The sequence below is a fragment of the Trichosurus vulpecula genome, chromosome 2 (genome assembly GCF_011100635.1).
Source record: "Trichosurus vulpecula isolate mTriVul1 chromosome 2, mTriVul1.pri, whole genome shotgun sequence".
NCBI lineage: Eukaryota > Metazoa > Chordata > Mammalia > Diprotodontia > Phalangeridae > Trichosurus > Trichosurus vulpecula.
Genome location: NC_050574.1, coordinates 314102517 through 314119686, shown reverse-complemented (window position 1 = coordinate 314119686; position 17170 = coordinate 314102517). Strand labels below are relative to the sequence as shown.

The 17170-nt window shown below is 42.0% G+C and overlaps 1 protein-coding gene across 1 annotated transcript; it reads left to right on the top strand.

Annotated features, from left to right (window-relative positions):
- Positions 1 to 1041: 1041 nt before the first annotated feature.
- LOC118837087 (tripartite motif-containing protein 3-like) lies at positions 1042 to 13091 on the top strand. Its single transcript, XM_036744082.1, is given in 5 exon segments — positions 1042 to 1099; positions 11241 to 11385; positions 11515 to 11644; positions 11647 to 11947; positions 11950 to 13091. Coding segments are annotated over 5 exon segments (1776 nt in total).
- Positions 13092 to 17170: the final 4079 nt, after the last annotated feature.

Below are 17170 nucleotides of genomic sequence, written 5' to 3'. Positions count from 1 at the left end.
TGAAGCCAGGTAATGGTGTACCTGGCCTTTTCTTTCCTTTTCTTATTGTGCTTTCCATTAGAGATAATTTTTGACACTGAGCTTAAGTTTAATCAATTTTCTTTGAAACAACAACTAAAAAATGAGAGGCAGATGGAGACACAGGTTCCAGGTCATGAAGACTCACCTAGCTTTGTTGTATGTTGTTTCATTCAGGTTATTCTGATACAGGAACTTTTCCAGAGTGAGCTGAAGCTGAGGGACTGAATGTGGCCACTAATTCATGAGAGCCCTGTGAAGCAGATAAAGTGACACGGCAATTGTCTCTTCTGTCCAGATTTTGGAAGTGATTTCCTTTTTGATTATTCCAAGCAGAGAAAACATACTTTTTCATGTCATTCATCACTGGGAGATGCTGGGGAGACGAAGAGTAGAAGAAATTAAAAGCTCGTTTAAGGCCCTAGGCATATTCGAGTTTGTGGCCTGGCTCAATTCATTAAAGTGTTTTCCTTGAATGATGCAATTGGTTTCATGATTCTGAGATAAAAATGCCAAAGGAAATAGTGAAAGCCCCAAAAGAAGGTTTGGTTTGGCGCTGAGGTGATGCCTACACTGAGAAGTATGGAATTTGTTTCCCTTGGGATTCTATCTGATCCATCTAAAGAGTACTTTTTAAGGTTTAACTCTCAGTCCTTCATTATTCTTCCTTTATAGCCTTTTTCTGGATAAGCTCATTTTACACATGGTTCCAGCTACCATCATTACCTAGATGACTCTCTTATTGATATCATAACCCTAACCTCTCTTCTAAGCCCCAGTCCTATATATTGGTACTTGAAATATTTAATGCCAACTCAAAAGCAGTGTCCAAAAGAATATCCATCACCTCCCCCAAGCCCATCCCTGTGTCCAATTAAACTTCTTTTTCAACTTTATTTCTCACAAATCTTAATCAAAAGCAACACCAATTTTCCAATCACAATCAGTGCCATTACCATAGGCAACAGGCAACTGTACATGATAGGGAATTAGTTTGGATTTGGGGCAGGCTGGGAGTATAAGATGCATGTTGTCTCCAGGGGACCTGACGGCCAAAATACAGCCAGTGGTCTGAAACCAGGTGAGTATAGCATTTGCATAAAAGAGCAGAGATAGGAGGTACTGGTTGTTGTCCTTCCTTTTTGAAGAGGTACAATGACATCATGAGGATGATGTCTTCACTTGCTTATGAATTGGATTTATGTGAGGCAGAGTTGTGAAAGTCCTCAGCCTCACTTGGCCAAAAATCAAGACCACTGATGTTGGCCCAGGATGCTATGGATGACTTTGGTATCTTTAATGTCTTATCAAGCTCTAAGTAATCCATAGCACCCACTTCAGCTACCTTCATGGCCATTGGAACGCATATTCTCATCTACCTCCTCTACCAGGGGAAGTCTTCACATGCTTGGGGTAGACATCCCCCTAACTTACTGATGGGTTTGAGGCCTATCAGATACCCTCAGCATGGTTTAGCCCATGTGCTCAGATGTATTTTTGGCTTGTTTTGTTTTTGTTTTGTTTGTTTAACCAGGGTATGGCTATTGAGCGTACTATAGCTTCTTAGAGCCACAGGTGAGAATTGGGTGACAGGTGGACACGAAAGGTGGATGACCAAGCCTGAAAAGAGTTCAGCAAGCCCTCAAACCAGAGGTACTAGTCCTCCTTCCATTATAATCCACTATGTACTAATGTATTCCATTCCACTTTTGACAAGTTCTGTTACAAAGATTTTTCTTGCATCAATCCCAGTATTACACATGAAATCTACTCTAACCAGCAACACATTTAAATGAATTAAACCTAAGAAATTCTTCAAGGGAGTGGGGGGTAGTAGAAACAACAGTGGGGCCATACATTAGGGATTTTCCCCAAAAGCACTTCTAACTATTCTGGACAATTTAAGTGCCATATTTAACTGGAGAAAGCAATAGTCAAGTAGGATTGATGAAAATGGCATTGGGGCACAGTTATTATTAGGGTCTGGGGTTTCTCCTATTTTTCTCTCATTTTTCACATATGCCAAATGTCTGATAAAGGTGTCTAGGAATTCAAGTGGTATATGTTCTTTGGTTACAAACATGAAAATGTAACTGTGCTGCTATAAGCATGGATGATATCACAGTTTGCACTGGTTGGAGATGATCTCTATCAGGAGCTGCATATCTAACTGTGGGAGCTGAAACCTCTTCCCTTATTCCTAAAAAATTTTCCCCACTGAAGACAAAAGAACATGATAGAGAAATCTACAGTGGGAGAGTGTACTGACTGAAGGACAAAAAAGACTGTGGTTCAGGGGAAGATAAAGCAACAATAAGGACATCCAAAAATGTTCTGAAGGAAGAGTGATGTTTCACCACCTCCTATGGGGATAATGGAGTGGAGGCTACTGTGTGCCAGCGAAAAGGAGAAATTAACTGTCTTCACCGGGAAAGAACATGCCTGGGGGACAATGTCACAGTTGAAGTAATGATCCAAAAAGAATAAATGGAACTCTGTGCAGAAGTCAAAGTTAAAATTAGTTCATAGATATACCAAGCCCAACAGGTTAGGACAGGGGTGGAGAACCTGTGGCCTTAAGGCCACATATGGCCTTCTAGGTCCTTGAGGGTGGCCTTTTCACTGAGTCCAAGTTTTATAGAACAAATACTTTTATTAAGGGAATTTGTTCTGTGAAGTTTGGATGCAGTCAAATGGCCATGCTCAAGGTCCTAGAGGGCCACTTGTGATTCCCCATCCCCAGGTTAGGAAAAGATGTTCAAAAAACATCTGAAACAACAGTTCCAAAGCTTGGAGATGGATTCAGGCCTATGTGGAGTCAAGTCCATCAAAATGGAAGAAACACCAGAAGCCCCTGAATAACAGTGTGTCTCATCCATAGTGTCTGGGGGGCAGCCTCCATTTATGCTAGCAGCATGCTAGTCATTCCTCCACCTTGTTCAGCTTTATCTGTGCTGCTGTGGGCTCTGACAGCAAGTGATGTGGGTAGCTGATTATCTAGAGAAGTTTCAGAAATCAAAAAATATATTGGAGCTGAAGGAACTTGGAAAAGCAAAGGGGGGGCAGGAAGGGAGAGGTTTCAAAACAAAGGAGGACCTTGATAACTGAGAGGGTTCTGGGAGTGTTTATGTGAATCCTCTTAAGAGAGTAGTCAGTTCTCAAGAATAAGTTTAGAGTATAGGGGAGAGGAGTGATGGTATATAGGAGTATCTGGGTGTAGTTGGAAATGATGGGACAGAGACGGGGGCAAAAACTCACAGTCAGTTCCTGATACAAGCAGACCCTAATACATAAAGACCATCATACACAATCATGGAAATCATTCTGAACAAAAACCGTGGTGTCTTTTTGACTTATCACACTCTTCTCCCTCATATGTAGATGGTTTTCAACTCTCCTCAGTTTTTCATTTAAAATATTTCTAGTACCATTTGTTTCCTTTCCATTCTCATAGTCTACATTTACCTCTATCACCTGTCTTCTGCACATCTATAGCATTTACCACCTGAGCTACACAACTGAGAATCACCTTTGTTATTGTGTATTACTGGTGTCTCACCAACCAGATTTCAAACTCAGTGATGGCAGAGTCTTATTCTCTTTTGCCACCACTCCCATAGTGAACACAAGACTTTGCACATTCTATGCACTTAATAAACACTTTTTGATGAGTGATTAGCAAGTAGACTATAACCTAGAGCTTGGTATCCATAAATAAGAATGAGAAACTGCTTTGAAAAAATCTGTAACATTTTAGGCATAGGTATATATAAGGACTTATGCATAAGATCATGGTCCTCCTATGAGTGATATTTGGGGATTCCAAGGAGACAGGGACTTTGAAGATGGATCTTGGATCCAGGATAAAAATCTCCCTTCAGGACAATCCTGTCCTGAGAGAAAAGAAGAGAAGCTACGGACAGATAAATGCATGTATCTTGGAGTGTGGATTGGGTACACATCATACAGGATGTGCTAGTGAAAGACACTAGGAAGCTAGCCAGTGTGGTCTTTGACTATGATAACCAAAAAGGGAAGCCCCACTGGAGTGAGAGAGTAAAGGCATTGATCTGAAGAGGAGGTAAGCAGAACTGCTGCTGCCACCATGGGTGCCTGGGGCTCCAGCTGGGGTTGGGTGAGGGGGAAGGCTAAGAGTTAAGCACGGAGAATCTGAGCAGCAGAGAAGAGAGTATATTTGTAGGGACATAGCCACTTCCTCTTTGCCTGGAAAACCCAAAATGGGGTCATGAAGAATTAGACATGGCTGAAACAATGGAATGACAGCCACTGCCTGAGACTGGGAATCATGAGGAATGAGTGCTGTAACACCACAAAAACCATATATGCCAGATATGCAGGGGACGCACAGACTAATCCATTGGTCCAACAAACATTTCTTAAGTATCAACTATGTGCCTGGTAATATTCTAAACACTAGGGATACAAAAAGAGGCAAAAGGCAGTCCCTACCTTCACGGAGCTTACAATCTAATAAAAGAAATAACATGAAGTAATGTAACATAACATAATTAATATAATATAATGTAATGTATATTATTATGTGTATGTATCTTTATACATAAGCACACAACACCTCCAAAGCAAGCTATAGACAGGATAAATAGCAAATGACTAAGAGGTAGGGCATTAGAGTTAAGAGTGATTAAAAAAGACTCCCTGTAAAAGTTGGAACTTGAAAGAAATCAAGGAAGTCAGTAGGCAGAGTTGAGGAGGGAGAGCATTCCAGAATTAAGGGACAGCCAGAGAAAATGCCCAGATAGATAGGGTGTATTGTTCATGGAATAACAATGGGACTAGTGTCACTAGATCAAAATAAATGTTGGGGAGAAAGGTGTAAGACTGGAAAAGTGAGGGGGATGGTATGAAGGGCTTTGGATATTAAACTGAGCATTTTATATTTGTAGACATTGTAGTTTATCGAGAAGAAAGGAGCATGCACTTAAGGAAAATCACATTGGTGGCTGGATTAGAGTGTGTAGATACTTGAGGCAGACAAGCCCATTAGCAGGCTATTGCAATAGTCTAGGAATGAGGTGACAAGGACCTGCAGTACAGTTGGTGGCAGTGTCAGAGGAGAGAAAGGGATGTATGTGAGCAATGTTTCAAAGGTGAAAACAACAAACCAGATGCTGACAAGTAACAAAGAAAAGAGCAGGTGATTGATTTGTCACTTCCTGATATTTTCTCCTCTCCTATTTTCTTTTCTTTTCTTTCCCTACTTTTCTTTCTAGAGAAATAGATGGGCTTAATCACCAATACCTGAGTCTAGAGTTTATTTGATTTATGTTATTGTATTAGTTTTGAAGCACATTTTTATGATAAATATTGATAACCATTGCATTACTGATCTATGCAAGAGAGAACAATGACAGGATAAAGGAAGGGTGGATGTCCAGAAAGTGAAATGCAAGAAAAAAAATTGCTGTTAAGTTTCTAGGCATGAGGGCTGAGAGCTCAACAGAAGTGTATTATTGAGTTTTTAAAATAACTTCTCAGAACAGGGAGAAAATGTCAACCCAAATCTCCTCAGGCAATTAAGTTTAGTTATCTTTAGTTGGGGGAAGGCTGGGGTAAGCTGGATTTAGTGTGATAGAAGACATCTCAGATATTTTCAATTCCAGTTGTTTCTATTCCATGGTTGGCTTGAAAAGAATAGAAACCATGACTGGAGGACAAAGCTAAGGAAGTACCTAGAGAGACAGTCATACCCGAAGAGAAAGACAGTTACTGTGTGATTTAACCCATAAAAATGTGGGGTCCGATAAAGAGTGACCTATCCAATGGTGCACTGGGAAATATTTAACAACTGGCTTTCCAAAAGAAAAAAAGTAATCATTGACATGGTAGGGGCCCTGGGTACCCTACCCCAACCCCGAACTTTTCTTGAATGTTCACCCATGGCCAAGTCTCAGGTGTTTGCCTGAGGCATTGATCCATCCCCATCAGCTGGCCTTTCATTGTGGCCCCATGCCCAAACCTCCAATTTTCTGTTACCTCTAACCTAGTCCAGCCCATCATTATCTGTTACCTTTGTTCTAGTTGTATTGGTATCACAGTCTGGCCCACTTGTCAATACAAGTGTCACAAATATGGCGGATTTTTAAAATCTCGCCCACCCCTATCCATATACTAATAAACCTTATCTCTGGATGAAAGAAAGTTTGAGTCAATTCATTCGAGGCAGGACCTGCATTGCTCGCCCTTGAATTTCAGGGTCCCGGCACCCCTAGACCTTAACAATGATGACTTATTTAAATTTAATCTTCATTATTAACGTTTCCTCCATCACTTTTTTAAAAGTCTATATAATCAAGAAAACAATAAATCAAGTCCCTATTTGCAGCATTTGCTGATTTCTAAATTATATACAATCTTACTGAAAAATTAACAATCAGATCTCTGTAGCCAGTTCAAGAGCTGACTCCAACATACTCATGAACCTATCCTACTTCAGCCTTGCACAATCACCTGATATTTCTCTCCATCACTGCCCAGCTGCTGAAGGAGGTATAGAGGATATTAGCAATAGATGCAGGTCAAGATAAGCCTAAATATTAACAACAGTCTGATGGGCAATTTGAAATCTAACACCAGAAACAGATTTCAAAAAAAACCCAAATTAGAAATTATTAAAAGGAAAATGAAATCAGAATGAACAAATTCAAGAAATAAAGGGATCCAAAATAAGCCAAACATGGGATATATTGAGTTTTCTGTTTTACCTTGGCACTCACTATTTACTCAGTGGCTCTCAGATCTATTTTACTTTTATCAGCAACTCTCGTGATTTTGCTTCACAGGATAGACACTATCTTGGCTCCCTAAAGAAAAGTCCTTGAGAAATCATCCAGATTGCTGCCCTCTTGGTATATGCACTCTTGAATTGGGTATATATTATGTTGGAGATTGTCACACTTAGACCATTTCCCCTGAAAGGCATAAACCACCAGAATTAAGAGCTGCAATATTTGCCATAAGATATGTCCTATGTCCTGTTACAGCGTGCAACTGTGTTTCTCCTAAAGATATACAGTGGTTGCTGGCAGTCAACAAAATATTTACATAATTTTCCTCTAGATTGATGTTGTTTACATTCCTCAGTGTTGATGCTGATAGGGAAGGAAGAACAAGCAGAAACCTTACCAAAGCTGGTGACAGGCTCCCAGCCAAATATCCCCTTACCATCCCTCTTGGCTGCCTCCAGGAAGATGATTCTGACAGCTAGGCCCCAAGGACTCTGGATAGGGCTCATCCATTTTAGTTTCATAAGAGCTCCCTATTTACCCTGATCTTAGCATTATTATAGAAACAGTCAGCTTCGGGCTAGGAAGAGCAATTCCTTTGTTTAGCATTAAAGCAATGGGAAAGTGAGAGAATCACCACAGTAGCTTGTAGGGGCAGCATTAGCATGGATATTAAGCAGGAAGGGCTTTTAATTGCATCAGTAGATTTAACTAGGCTGGCTGCTTTACTATCATTAGATGGTTTGGACTTCCACAAAACAAGAGAAGGACTGGTCCTCTTGGATTTGAGAACATAGTTCTACTATTGTTTGTATCTTCCCAAGGGAAAAATTCCTCACATAGGGATACTTCTGTGTCTTTTCCTTACACAAATCAGCAGGGAATGAAGTTATAGGGGAAAATTCATATCCACATTTCCTTTCCCTGGGTATCATAGTATCTTGGAGCAGCACTTGGTAAAGTTCTCATGTGGGACAGGAGTCAGTAAGGTGTGATTCTGTATGGAGAAAATCTTCAAGGAACAGCTCCAAATGCAGTTCATATATAATGCTGGTTTTGGGACTCTATTACCTTAATGGTAACATGAAAAGCATACATAGAACACCTGAGAATTTAGCATAGAAGCTCATATCCAACTAGTAGGATTTCTAGAATAAGGAAGATGGCATTGATGCTTTCAGGGAGTTCAGAATCTCTCACACTGGTGGGGACAGATTTCTCCCAGAAAAAAGAAGCTCAACTACAACTTTCACTGATCTTGGCATAGCTCCTTGCCTCATCACACAAAATACGTCATGATACTAGAATTCATCAGAATTAAGTCCCTGACACATTCTATAGCAATGAGGCCACAGAGTACCTAGTAGCCAATGGCAGGCTCCCTAATGATAGCGCAATAGGTAGAAACTCAAGATCACCAAGGTCCATAGGCTCAAAGAAGCAAAGACGGAGTGAGGGAAAAGGCTATGGAGGAGAACAAAGAACACCAGAAAGTTGTATGCAAAGCAGAAGAGGATATGGGGAGGGGGGGAGAGACATGAAACTGGAAGTACAGGACATCACAAGGGAAAGTTGATCAAATGGCATTTAGTGTGGACTGGGAAGCAAAAGTCAGAGCTTCCATCCCTGTTTGTGCCACTAAAAAAGATGTGTGACTTTGGACAAGTCATTTCATTTCTTTGGGACTCAAGTTCCTCATCTTTGAAATGAGTAAATTGTACTAGATGATCTCCTGGGTCCCTTGGATATATAACATTATGTAAGTCTGTGGAAACACACTTTTGCAAAGAAATGATAATACCAGGCTACAATGTATATGAAAGCATTTTGAGAAAAAGTATAACAATACAAAGGCAATATGTTATTATCAACTGATATTTAATGAATGTCTCTAATATACCCAGCATTATGCTAGGTGCTGCTAGTATTATTGTATTTATTTTTTTCATTTGAAGCATTTGGTTCCTCCTGTGTATCAGGTATTATATCTGCCCGAACGGCAAGGATCACATTGCATCCGTTGCTTGTTTTGTGCACAGTACCACAGAATCTCAGAATCACAAAATCTCTGAGATTTCATGAGTCACCAATCCCAAGCCCTACTTAAAGAATTCCTTCTGTGGTATCACCAACAACAGGTGATGCAGCTACTGCTTGAAAACTTCTCAGGCAAAAGACAATATTACCTCCCAAAACAATACATTCTACTTTGTGATAATTGTAATGGTGAGGAAGTATTTTTACATGAAGCTGAATTATACTTCTACGATTCTTCTTCCACTTTTTTCCTTATTCCATCCTTTGGGATCACACAAAACAAAATCTAGTCTCTTTCCATATTATAGCCCTTTAAGTCACTTAAGACAGCTGTCATTTCTATTCTGAATTGTCTCCTTTTCAGGCTAAACATTTCCACTTGCTTCAGCCAATCCTCATGTGGCATTGTCTCCATCCCAGTCATGACCCTGGTGTGGTTTCATTGGACATGTTGTAGCTTCTAAATGTACTTCCTGAAATGTGGTGCCCAGAACACAGAACTTTAGATGTCATCTGACCAGGGCAGACTCCTGTGGGACTACTATCTCCATTCTCAGTATTATGCTTCTTTAAATGAAGCATGAGATAGTCTTAGCTTTTTGAATTGTCATTTTATATCATTAACTCATGTAAAGCTTTCAATTTATTGAGTTTTGGGGTCTTTTTTTTACACAGTTACCTAGCACATCCTAGTCATCTATAATTGTAAAACTGATCATTTCAATCTAAAGGCAAAATTTTACATCTATCAATATAGTTTCATCTTATTGCCCCATCATCCTAGCATGTCAATGTATTTTTTTTTGGGGGGGAGCCTTGACTTCATCAGCCAATGTATTCTTTCTCCCAAATAGGTCTTCCAAGTCCTTTGGATAATATGCTACCCTTCCCAATAAAATACCTAAGCTCTGTCTGTATCTCTGACCTATCCTGATGTATGATGTAATTACAGATTCAGGAATACTATTCACTGAAAACAGGAAGGGTGTCTACAGTTTGATGTAATAATGTAGTAAGCCTAGGACAAGGTTTCTCGAAGGTTCCATGGCTGATTTTGTCTGAGACTCTAGTGTCATTCTTAGTGTAATTATTTTCCCATCCTTGGAAATGTCAACTGCTATTCTAATTTTCAGAGTATATGCTGATATAGTTTTGGAGATATTACCAGCTGTTATCATAATATGGAAGGTGGATGCTCCCTTATTATCTTTCTTTGGTTGACCCATCTCTGACTTCTTGTTCCATCCTTGGATATCTCCATGTAAACCATGAGTTCAAATATATCAATAAAGGACTATTGTTGTCAGAATTGAATTGCTGGTCCAATTCTTCTCTGAAGCTCCCTTAAGTCTCCAAATCCATTGTATCAAATTAGAACAGATTTACCCTGCTTTACACCCAGGAATAGACAGAGCAAAAAAGTACCCTTTACATATGTACCAATATGGGATTAATAGATCCCAAGCCCCTTTGACTATACCACTGGAAGAAGGGAAGGAGGAAGAATGAATTAAACAGCCAACAAGCATTTATTAAATATCTACCATGAGCTAGGCACTATGCTAGGTGCTGAGGATACAAGTACAATTAATGAAAAAGTTTCAACTCACAAGTTGACATTCTACATTCTAATCAGGGACATAGGTTTATCTATTTACATATCTACCTATCTATTGTAGCTAGGTATGATCTTTCATGTCTAGATAGATAGATGAATGGATAGATTTAGCATCAATTTAATACTCCAAATCCATTTGCTGACATTATAGAAAAGGTAACAAAAGTTGTAAGTTCTCTCCACTCTCAGCTTGAATAGGTGAATTTTCAGGTTGTAAGGGTATACCCATTTTAGGTCAGCAGTAGCCTATTTGTATATAAAGAGATCCTGATGATTGGTTAAGGATTGGTGAAGTCTATGGACTTGTCCAAGTAGTGTTGCGTTGTTGTTTTCTACCCACTCACTATGAGGGAATGGAATAGAATTTAAAGTGGTAGGAGTGGGCATTGCTAGCATTTGAGTGATGGAAAGGAGTCAAGGAGACAGTTACAGAGGAAGAATTTCAGCTTGAGCTTGGTCCTCACCTTTTCACTTGTGCCTCTGGTAGACTGTATTAAGTCGGGGTGTGGAAGAGAGAAAGGATGGATTTCTCTTTTAAAATATAAGCTAGATATGAATGCAGACATAGGTCTGGTCAGGGGATATCCACATGGATTCAATAGTCAATATGACTCTTTCTTTCTATACTCCCTTTCTCTGTGGGGAAATAAATATTGAACTTTGACGAGACTGTCTCACCTAATTGTTAGTTATGTCCAATGGGCTTTCTTCTTTCTTTTCTTGGTGTGATATTTTTCAATTCTACAGGTTAGTATAGCTATCTGCCACTTTGGTCCATTGGCTTCTGTATTTTCTCATTGAAGGTATACTGTCGGCCTTCCCGGCCGTGTGCAGCCCGGCCTGGTGGGCAGGCGCTGGGACTGGGACGTGGGTGCGGCGCAGCACTGTTCGGTCAGCCTGGCGCAGCGGCGTCCCCGGGGACAGCGGGGACAGTGCTGCTGGCACCACGTGAGCCTGAGCCCGGCCGGGCCGCACAGAAGGCAAGGCAGGGACCCTGGCTCCCGGCCCCTCAGAGGTTTCCTCAGCCTGGGACTGGCCTGAGGGGGAGGAACTAATTGTCTGCACCACGGTGAAGAGGAAGGGCAGTACCCGCCCTGAGCTTTGGCAGAGTGACAAGCAGTTCCTGGTATGCAGCATCTACCTCGATCTACACCATTGCCCTAAGGTTTTACCCTGCCTGCACACCTTCTATGAGAGGTGCTTGCAGAGCTGCAGAGCTATACGCCCGCGCAGAGTCTGACGTTGTCATGTCCTGTATGCCGCCCGACTTCCATACTCCCCGAGCAGGGTGTTTCTGCTCTGCAGAATAACTTCTTTTTCAGCAACCTGATAGAAGTAATGCAGAGGACCCCTGATGGCGGCCGTGATCCCACTGCCCCTCACCCACGCTTCGCTGTGGCTGGGCGTCCTCTCTCCTGTCCCAACCATGAAAGCAAGACAATGGGGTTCTGCTGTGAGTCATGTGAGACAGCCGTGTGTGGGGAATGTCGAGCCGGGGAACATGGGGAGCACGCACTGTACTGCTCTGGGATGTGGTAGAGCAGCACAAGGCAGCCCTGCAGAGACAGCTGGACAACAGACGCAGCCGGTTGCCCTGACTGACAGCGGCCACTGCCTTGATGGGAGAGATCAGCCAGCAGCTGGTGGATCAGAAGGCTCAAATCAGTGGAGCCTTTGAGGAACTAGAGCAGGCTCTGCAGCAGCGCAAGGGGGCACTGTTCAAGGACCTGGAGGCCATCTGTGGGGCTAAGCAGAAGGTGCTGCAGGCCCAGCTGGAGAAGCTTCGTCAGGACCAAGATCATATTGGGAGCAACTGCAGCTTTGCGGAGCAGGCCCTGCAGTTAGGCTCAGAGACGGAAGTGCTGTTCTTGGGCAAGCAGATGGTGGAGCGGCTGGTGGCGTTGGCCAGCCAAGCCTTTCCTGAGTGGCCTCATGAGAATGGGCAGCTGGAGCTTCTTCTAGAGGCGGATGGCCTACACCACTCTATTCTCAACTTGAGTGCACTCCTTACCGCTAGTGCCACAGGCCACAAGACAGTGGCTACAGGTGAGGGCCTTCACCAGGCGTTGGTGGGGCAGCCAGCCTCACTGACTGTCACCACCAAAGACAAGGACGGGCAGCTTGTGTGCACAGGTAGTGAGGAACTTCAGGCTGAGCTGACAGGCCCCGATGGGGTTCACCTTGAAGCCCATGTGCTGGATCACAAAGATGGCACTTATGAGCTGGTCTACACAGCCCGAGCAGAGGGTGAACTTCCCCTCTCTGTACTACTGTGTGGGCAGCCTGTATGGGGCAGCCCCTTCCGAGTGCAGGCCCTGCACCCTGGTGACTTACCTTCTCCGGATCATGTCAAGTGCCAGGTCAAGTCCGCTGGTGGTCCCGGTGGCCACGTGTGTCAGAAGGCTGTGTGCCCACCCAGCACCATGTGTGGCACCAGAGGCAAGAGGAAGGACAACCCTATTGAGGATGAACTGGTCTTCCCCGTTGGCAGCCATGGGCTAGAGAAGGGTGAATTTACCAACTTAGAGAGTATCTCAGCAGCCAGCAGTGGCCGTATTGTAGTGGCTGACAGCAACAACCAGTGCATCCAGGTATTCTCTAATGAAGGTCAGTTCAAACTCCGCTTAGGCATAGGTGGGCCAGTCATATCATGAGAATAAAGGATAACTCATGGACATCCTGCATGTCCTTTGCTATACTTGCAATGGTGAGACCAAAAGAAAGGCCCCACCACACTGGAGGGCCACCTGTGAAGGAATGGGGGAGGAGATGGACAAAAGTCATACATGATTAGAAGATACCAGTGGGTTGTAATCTGAAAGTGTGAAGGCAGTGCATGCAGTATGAACATTTATGAAATCACAGAGACATGGAAAGATCAAAGGAAGAGAGAATCAATTCCATTATCTTTTTTGCATGTTATATACTCCCCCATCCAGCACTTTTATCTTTTTCCCTCTCTTTTACAAGAAGGTTTGTGATGGATAGATATGAGGCAATAATACACTACAAGTCTTGGAATTCTTCTATTACTTGATCCCAAAGTAAAAATCCAGGCTCTAAGAGATTTGCTGAGTTGACCATAGTCATATAGCTAGTAAGAGTCAGTATAAGAACTTGAGTCCAGACCTCCTAAATCTAAGTCTTTTGCTTTATATAGCTAAAGCTGTATGTGTATATACATGAACATGTATACATGTGCACATATACTTACATATACACAAGCACATGCATACACACATAGACATGTAAATACAATTGCATGTATACATATATATGTACATGTCCATATACACATGAAACATATACATACATCTGCATATACATGTATAATGAACATACGCATTTGTTGTTGTTAATTGAGTCCAACTCTTTGTGATTCCATGGGCCAACTGGTTATTGAGTTTTCTTGGCAGAGATACAGGAGTAGTTTGCCATTTCCTTCTCCAGTTTTATGTAGGCAGGGTTTAAATGAATTGCCCAGGGTCACAGAGCCAGTGTCTGAGGTCAAATTTGAATTCTCATCCACTGTGCCACCTAGCTGCCCTTATGTATGCCTGCAAATGCATACACATACGCATATATGTACATATACATACATATATACATGCATATATGCATATTGTTTAATTAATTCTTTTTAAAAATATGTGTTCATAAAATGTATATATACATATATATATATATGTATATCACATGTCTACATTCATATTGATACACATATCCCAAAAAGAGAGAAAGCTATGATAAAATCAATTCCCTTGATGACTTTATTTGCCTTTTTGCATATTGTCTGTCACTTTGGAGTTGTAGTGTCCAGACTTATGATAGCTACTATTATGACTGTGATGGCACTGTGTTTTATTCTCAGTGACAAAGAAACATTTATACACCAACTGCTGTCTAGCTCATTCCCTGAGCTCTGGATCAGCTTGCACCATTTTTTTCTACTTGGTGGTCTTTTTTTGCTCCTGCAGAGACTAAAGGAGGATCAGAAAATTCTTAAGTGGTGCAAGACTAAATCTAACCAGCAGCTGCTCATTATTGTGTCTCAAAGTAATGGGAGCTTTGTCATTGGCTACTTACATCCAGGAGGGCTTCCTACCTCCCATCAGGTTACTGATACACAGAGGGTATACTTCCTCTTCACTGGAGGTTGGAAACCATTAAGGATTGCTTCAGCCAGGAAGTGCCCCCCTCCAAAAAAATATATGTGGTAGTCTTGGGGTGGAGTATGTTTTCTCTTCTTATCTGCTTTGAACCGAAACTCTCTAAGGGACCCATCACCATTATATCTCTCTCTGAGTTGCTTTCCCACACTGACATGACTTTACCAAACCTAGATGTACTTCCCACAAACAATTGGCCATATAAGCCCCACAGTACATGGAGGATCAGCTGTAGTGACAATTCATACCGATGTTAAGGTACCTACCAGTTTTTGTTTGTTTCCCCATTCTGCTAAAAACTGGCTCAGCAATATGACTGTAGCACTACATCCAACCAATGCAGACCAACACTGAGATTCTCATATGAAATACCTGCTAACAGTGGTAATGGCAATCAGTCCCAACCTCAGAATATTCTGAATTTTTATCTCCAAACCAACTCCATCAGCCTTGGTGCTGGAGTTTTCACAGTTCTCTATCGCTCCCTGATTAAACTTACTAGATGTTTGTATATAGGGGAGGTAGGATAAGGACTCAGACCTTGTGCTGTCTCTCCAGATAAACGCACAGGCAGAACAGAGCACTGGATGTAGAATTCTCCCCATATAGCTACATAGTCTATCTTTGTAGTCTAACCTGCTCTTTAGACTCTCCTTGTTCCAAGATATACAAGTGAAGGCCCCTCACTCTACGATCTCCCAAACCCCTGAGTTCTAAAGCTAACCCTACTCCAGAATCCAAGCCCACTTCCTCACTCACGCACCCTGAGTCATAAATAAGCTCTCCAAACTCTACTTTTCCATAAGCACAAATAGAGGTTGAGTCTCACAATGTCAACAAACCATGCTTGATCACTGGCATCAGGAGACTATCCCGACAGTCTTCAATAGTCCAGGGGTGGGGGATAATTAAGGGTTGAAAAAAGCTTCATGAACACCATGTCTTCCTTTTGTAGCTTGTTGTCTGACTCCTCCTAGAATTTTTGACCTTGACACTCAGGCAGGAGAATATTTTCTGTTTTGTTTTCAACCCCTTTGTGTGGGATACAAGATTGTGAAAGCTTCCCATGAATAAATCAGGCAAGGTAATACTCAAATAGTACAAATTTAGTTAGGATGTAGACCTCACTAGGCCTAAGTTTCGTTTTCCTGTAAATCATATGATTTCGGGGAACTCAGGTGGTCTCCCCCTCTCCCCCTTCCCTAGCCTACTCCCATGCTGTCATCTTAAAATTGAAATTTCCCTATAAGGTAATTCTGTAGTTTCTATGCTAGTATTGGGTAGACTTATTCTGGGATAGATTGTGAGGCCACCTGTCCCAGCAAATAGGGATGGGATCCAGCTTCTAGGGGTGGAATTTCTTAGAATTGTTTGTACAAGGTTATATATCCCCTTGCTTGCCTTCTCCCCCTTGCCTCTCTGCACTACCATCTCCACCCTGGTACTGGGAGATGCCCAATTCTCGCGAGACTTGATCAAATAAAGCTTCTGTTTTGTTTCTACCTTTGAAAAACCAAGACACCTCTGTTTTTTTTATTTTGAGCCTGTGGCTTGTCCCACACACCTTCTTGAGGATGATCAGCTCTGTATGATCCTTTTTCCACTAAAGCAGCAAATGGTATTAATGTCTGAAGGGGGCAGACTGCAAAGTACCCAGTCTCTTTGGGATATCTGAGCCCATCAACCTGAACATAGTATAGATTATCTTTCCTCAAATGTATCATCTACATTGACAATCTCAGTTGACTCTGTAAAGGGCTTTACCAGACTTTATTTCTGTCATCAGTAAATACCCCCTTTCCATCCTAATGGGAAATCGTATGATGCAAAGATAATAAACACAGGCCACTACCTACTCAGGTTTAATTTAGCGATGCCATTAAGAAAGTGATACCTAGTCAGTCCTGATGGTGCATACAGGTAATCACAGCGTAACAACAATGTTGCTAGCAGCTGCTGTGGGGGCATAAGACCAACAACACCAGCACACAGGAAGGCTGCCAGCACAGGTTCTTTGATCTGCTTTTCTAAGGAAAGCAACTTTAAGGGGTTAACAATCTTACTTTAATTAAACATACATGTACCATTCACTTAGTTGAGGGGGAAAGGCCAGTACCCTGGTAACTATATACATAGTTACCAGAGAAGCACCAACATTTGGGTTTTCCAAAGCTAGTGGACTCCTTAATGGCTACCCAGAATCTCCACACAACACTCTTCCAGTGAGTGAGAGCCCCAAACTAAATGGTAACCTTTGAGTTTATACACCCTGTTCAAGGTCAAAGGGCTTCACAATCATGCTACACAAAACCATGTAAAGCGTCCTTAGGCATCACAACCGTGGAACTCAAACCTATGTGAACTGGGCTTTCTTGTTTCTTAAACAGGTCATCAAAGACTCCCTATTTAATCAAAGGAACAAAAGCCAGACTCATCAAAGGCACTTATTTACTTCAGTGCTCCAAAAGGGAAAGTAGTAAAAAGTCCCACCTTAATTACCAATGCACGCAGCTATTGGGGAGGCTTAGGCAAGTGGATCTCTTAATCTCTGAGCTGCAGCAGAT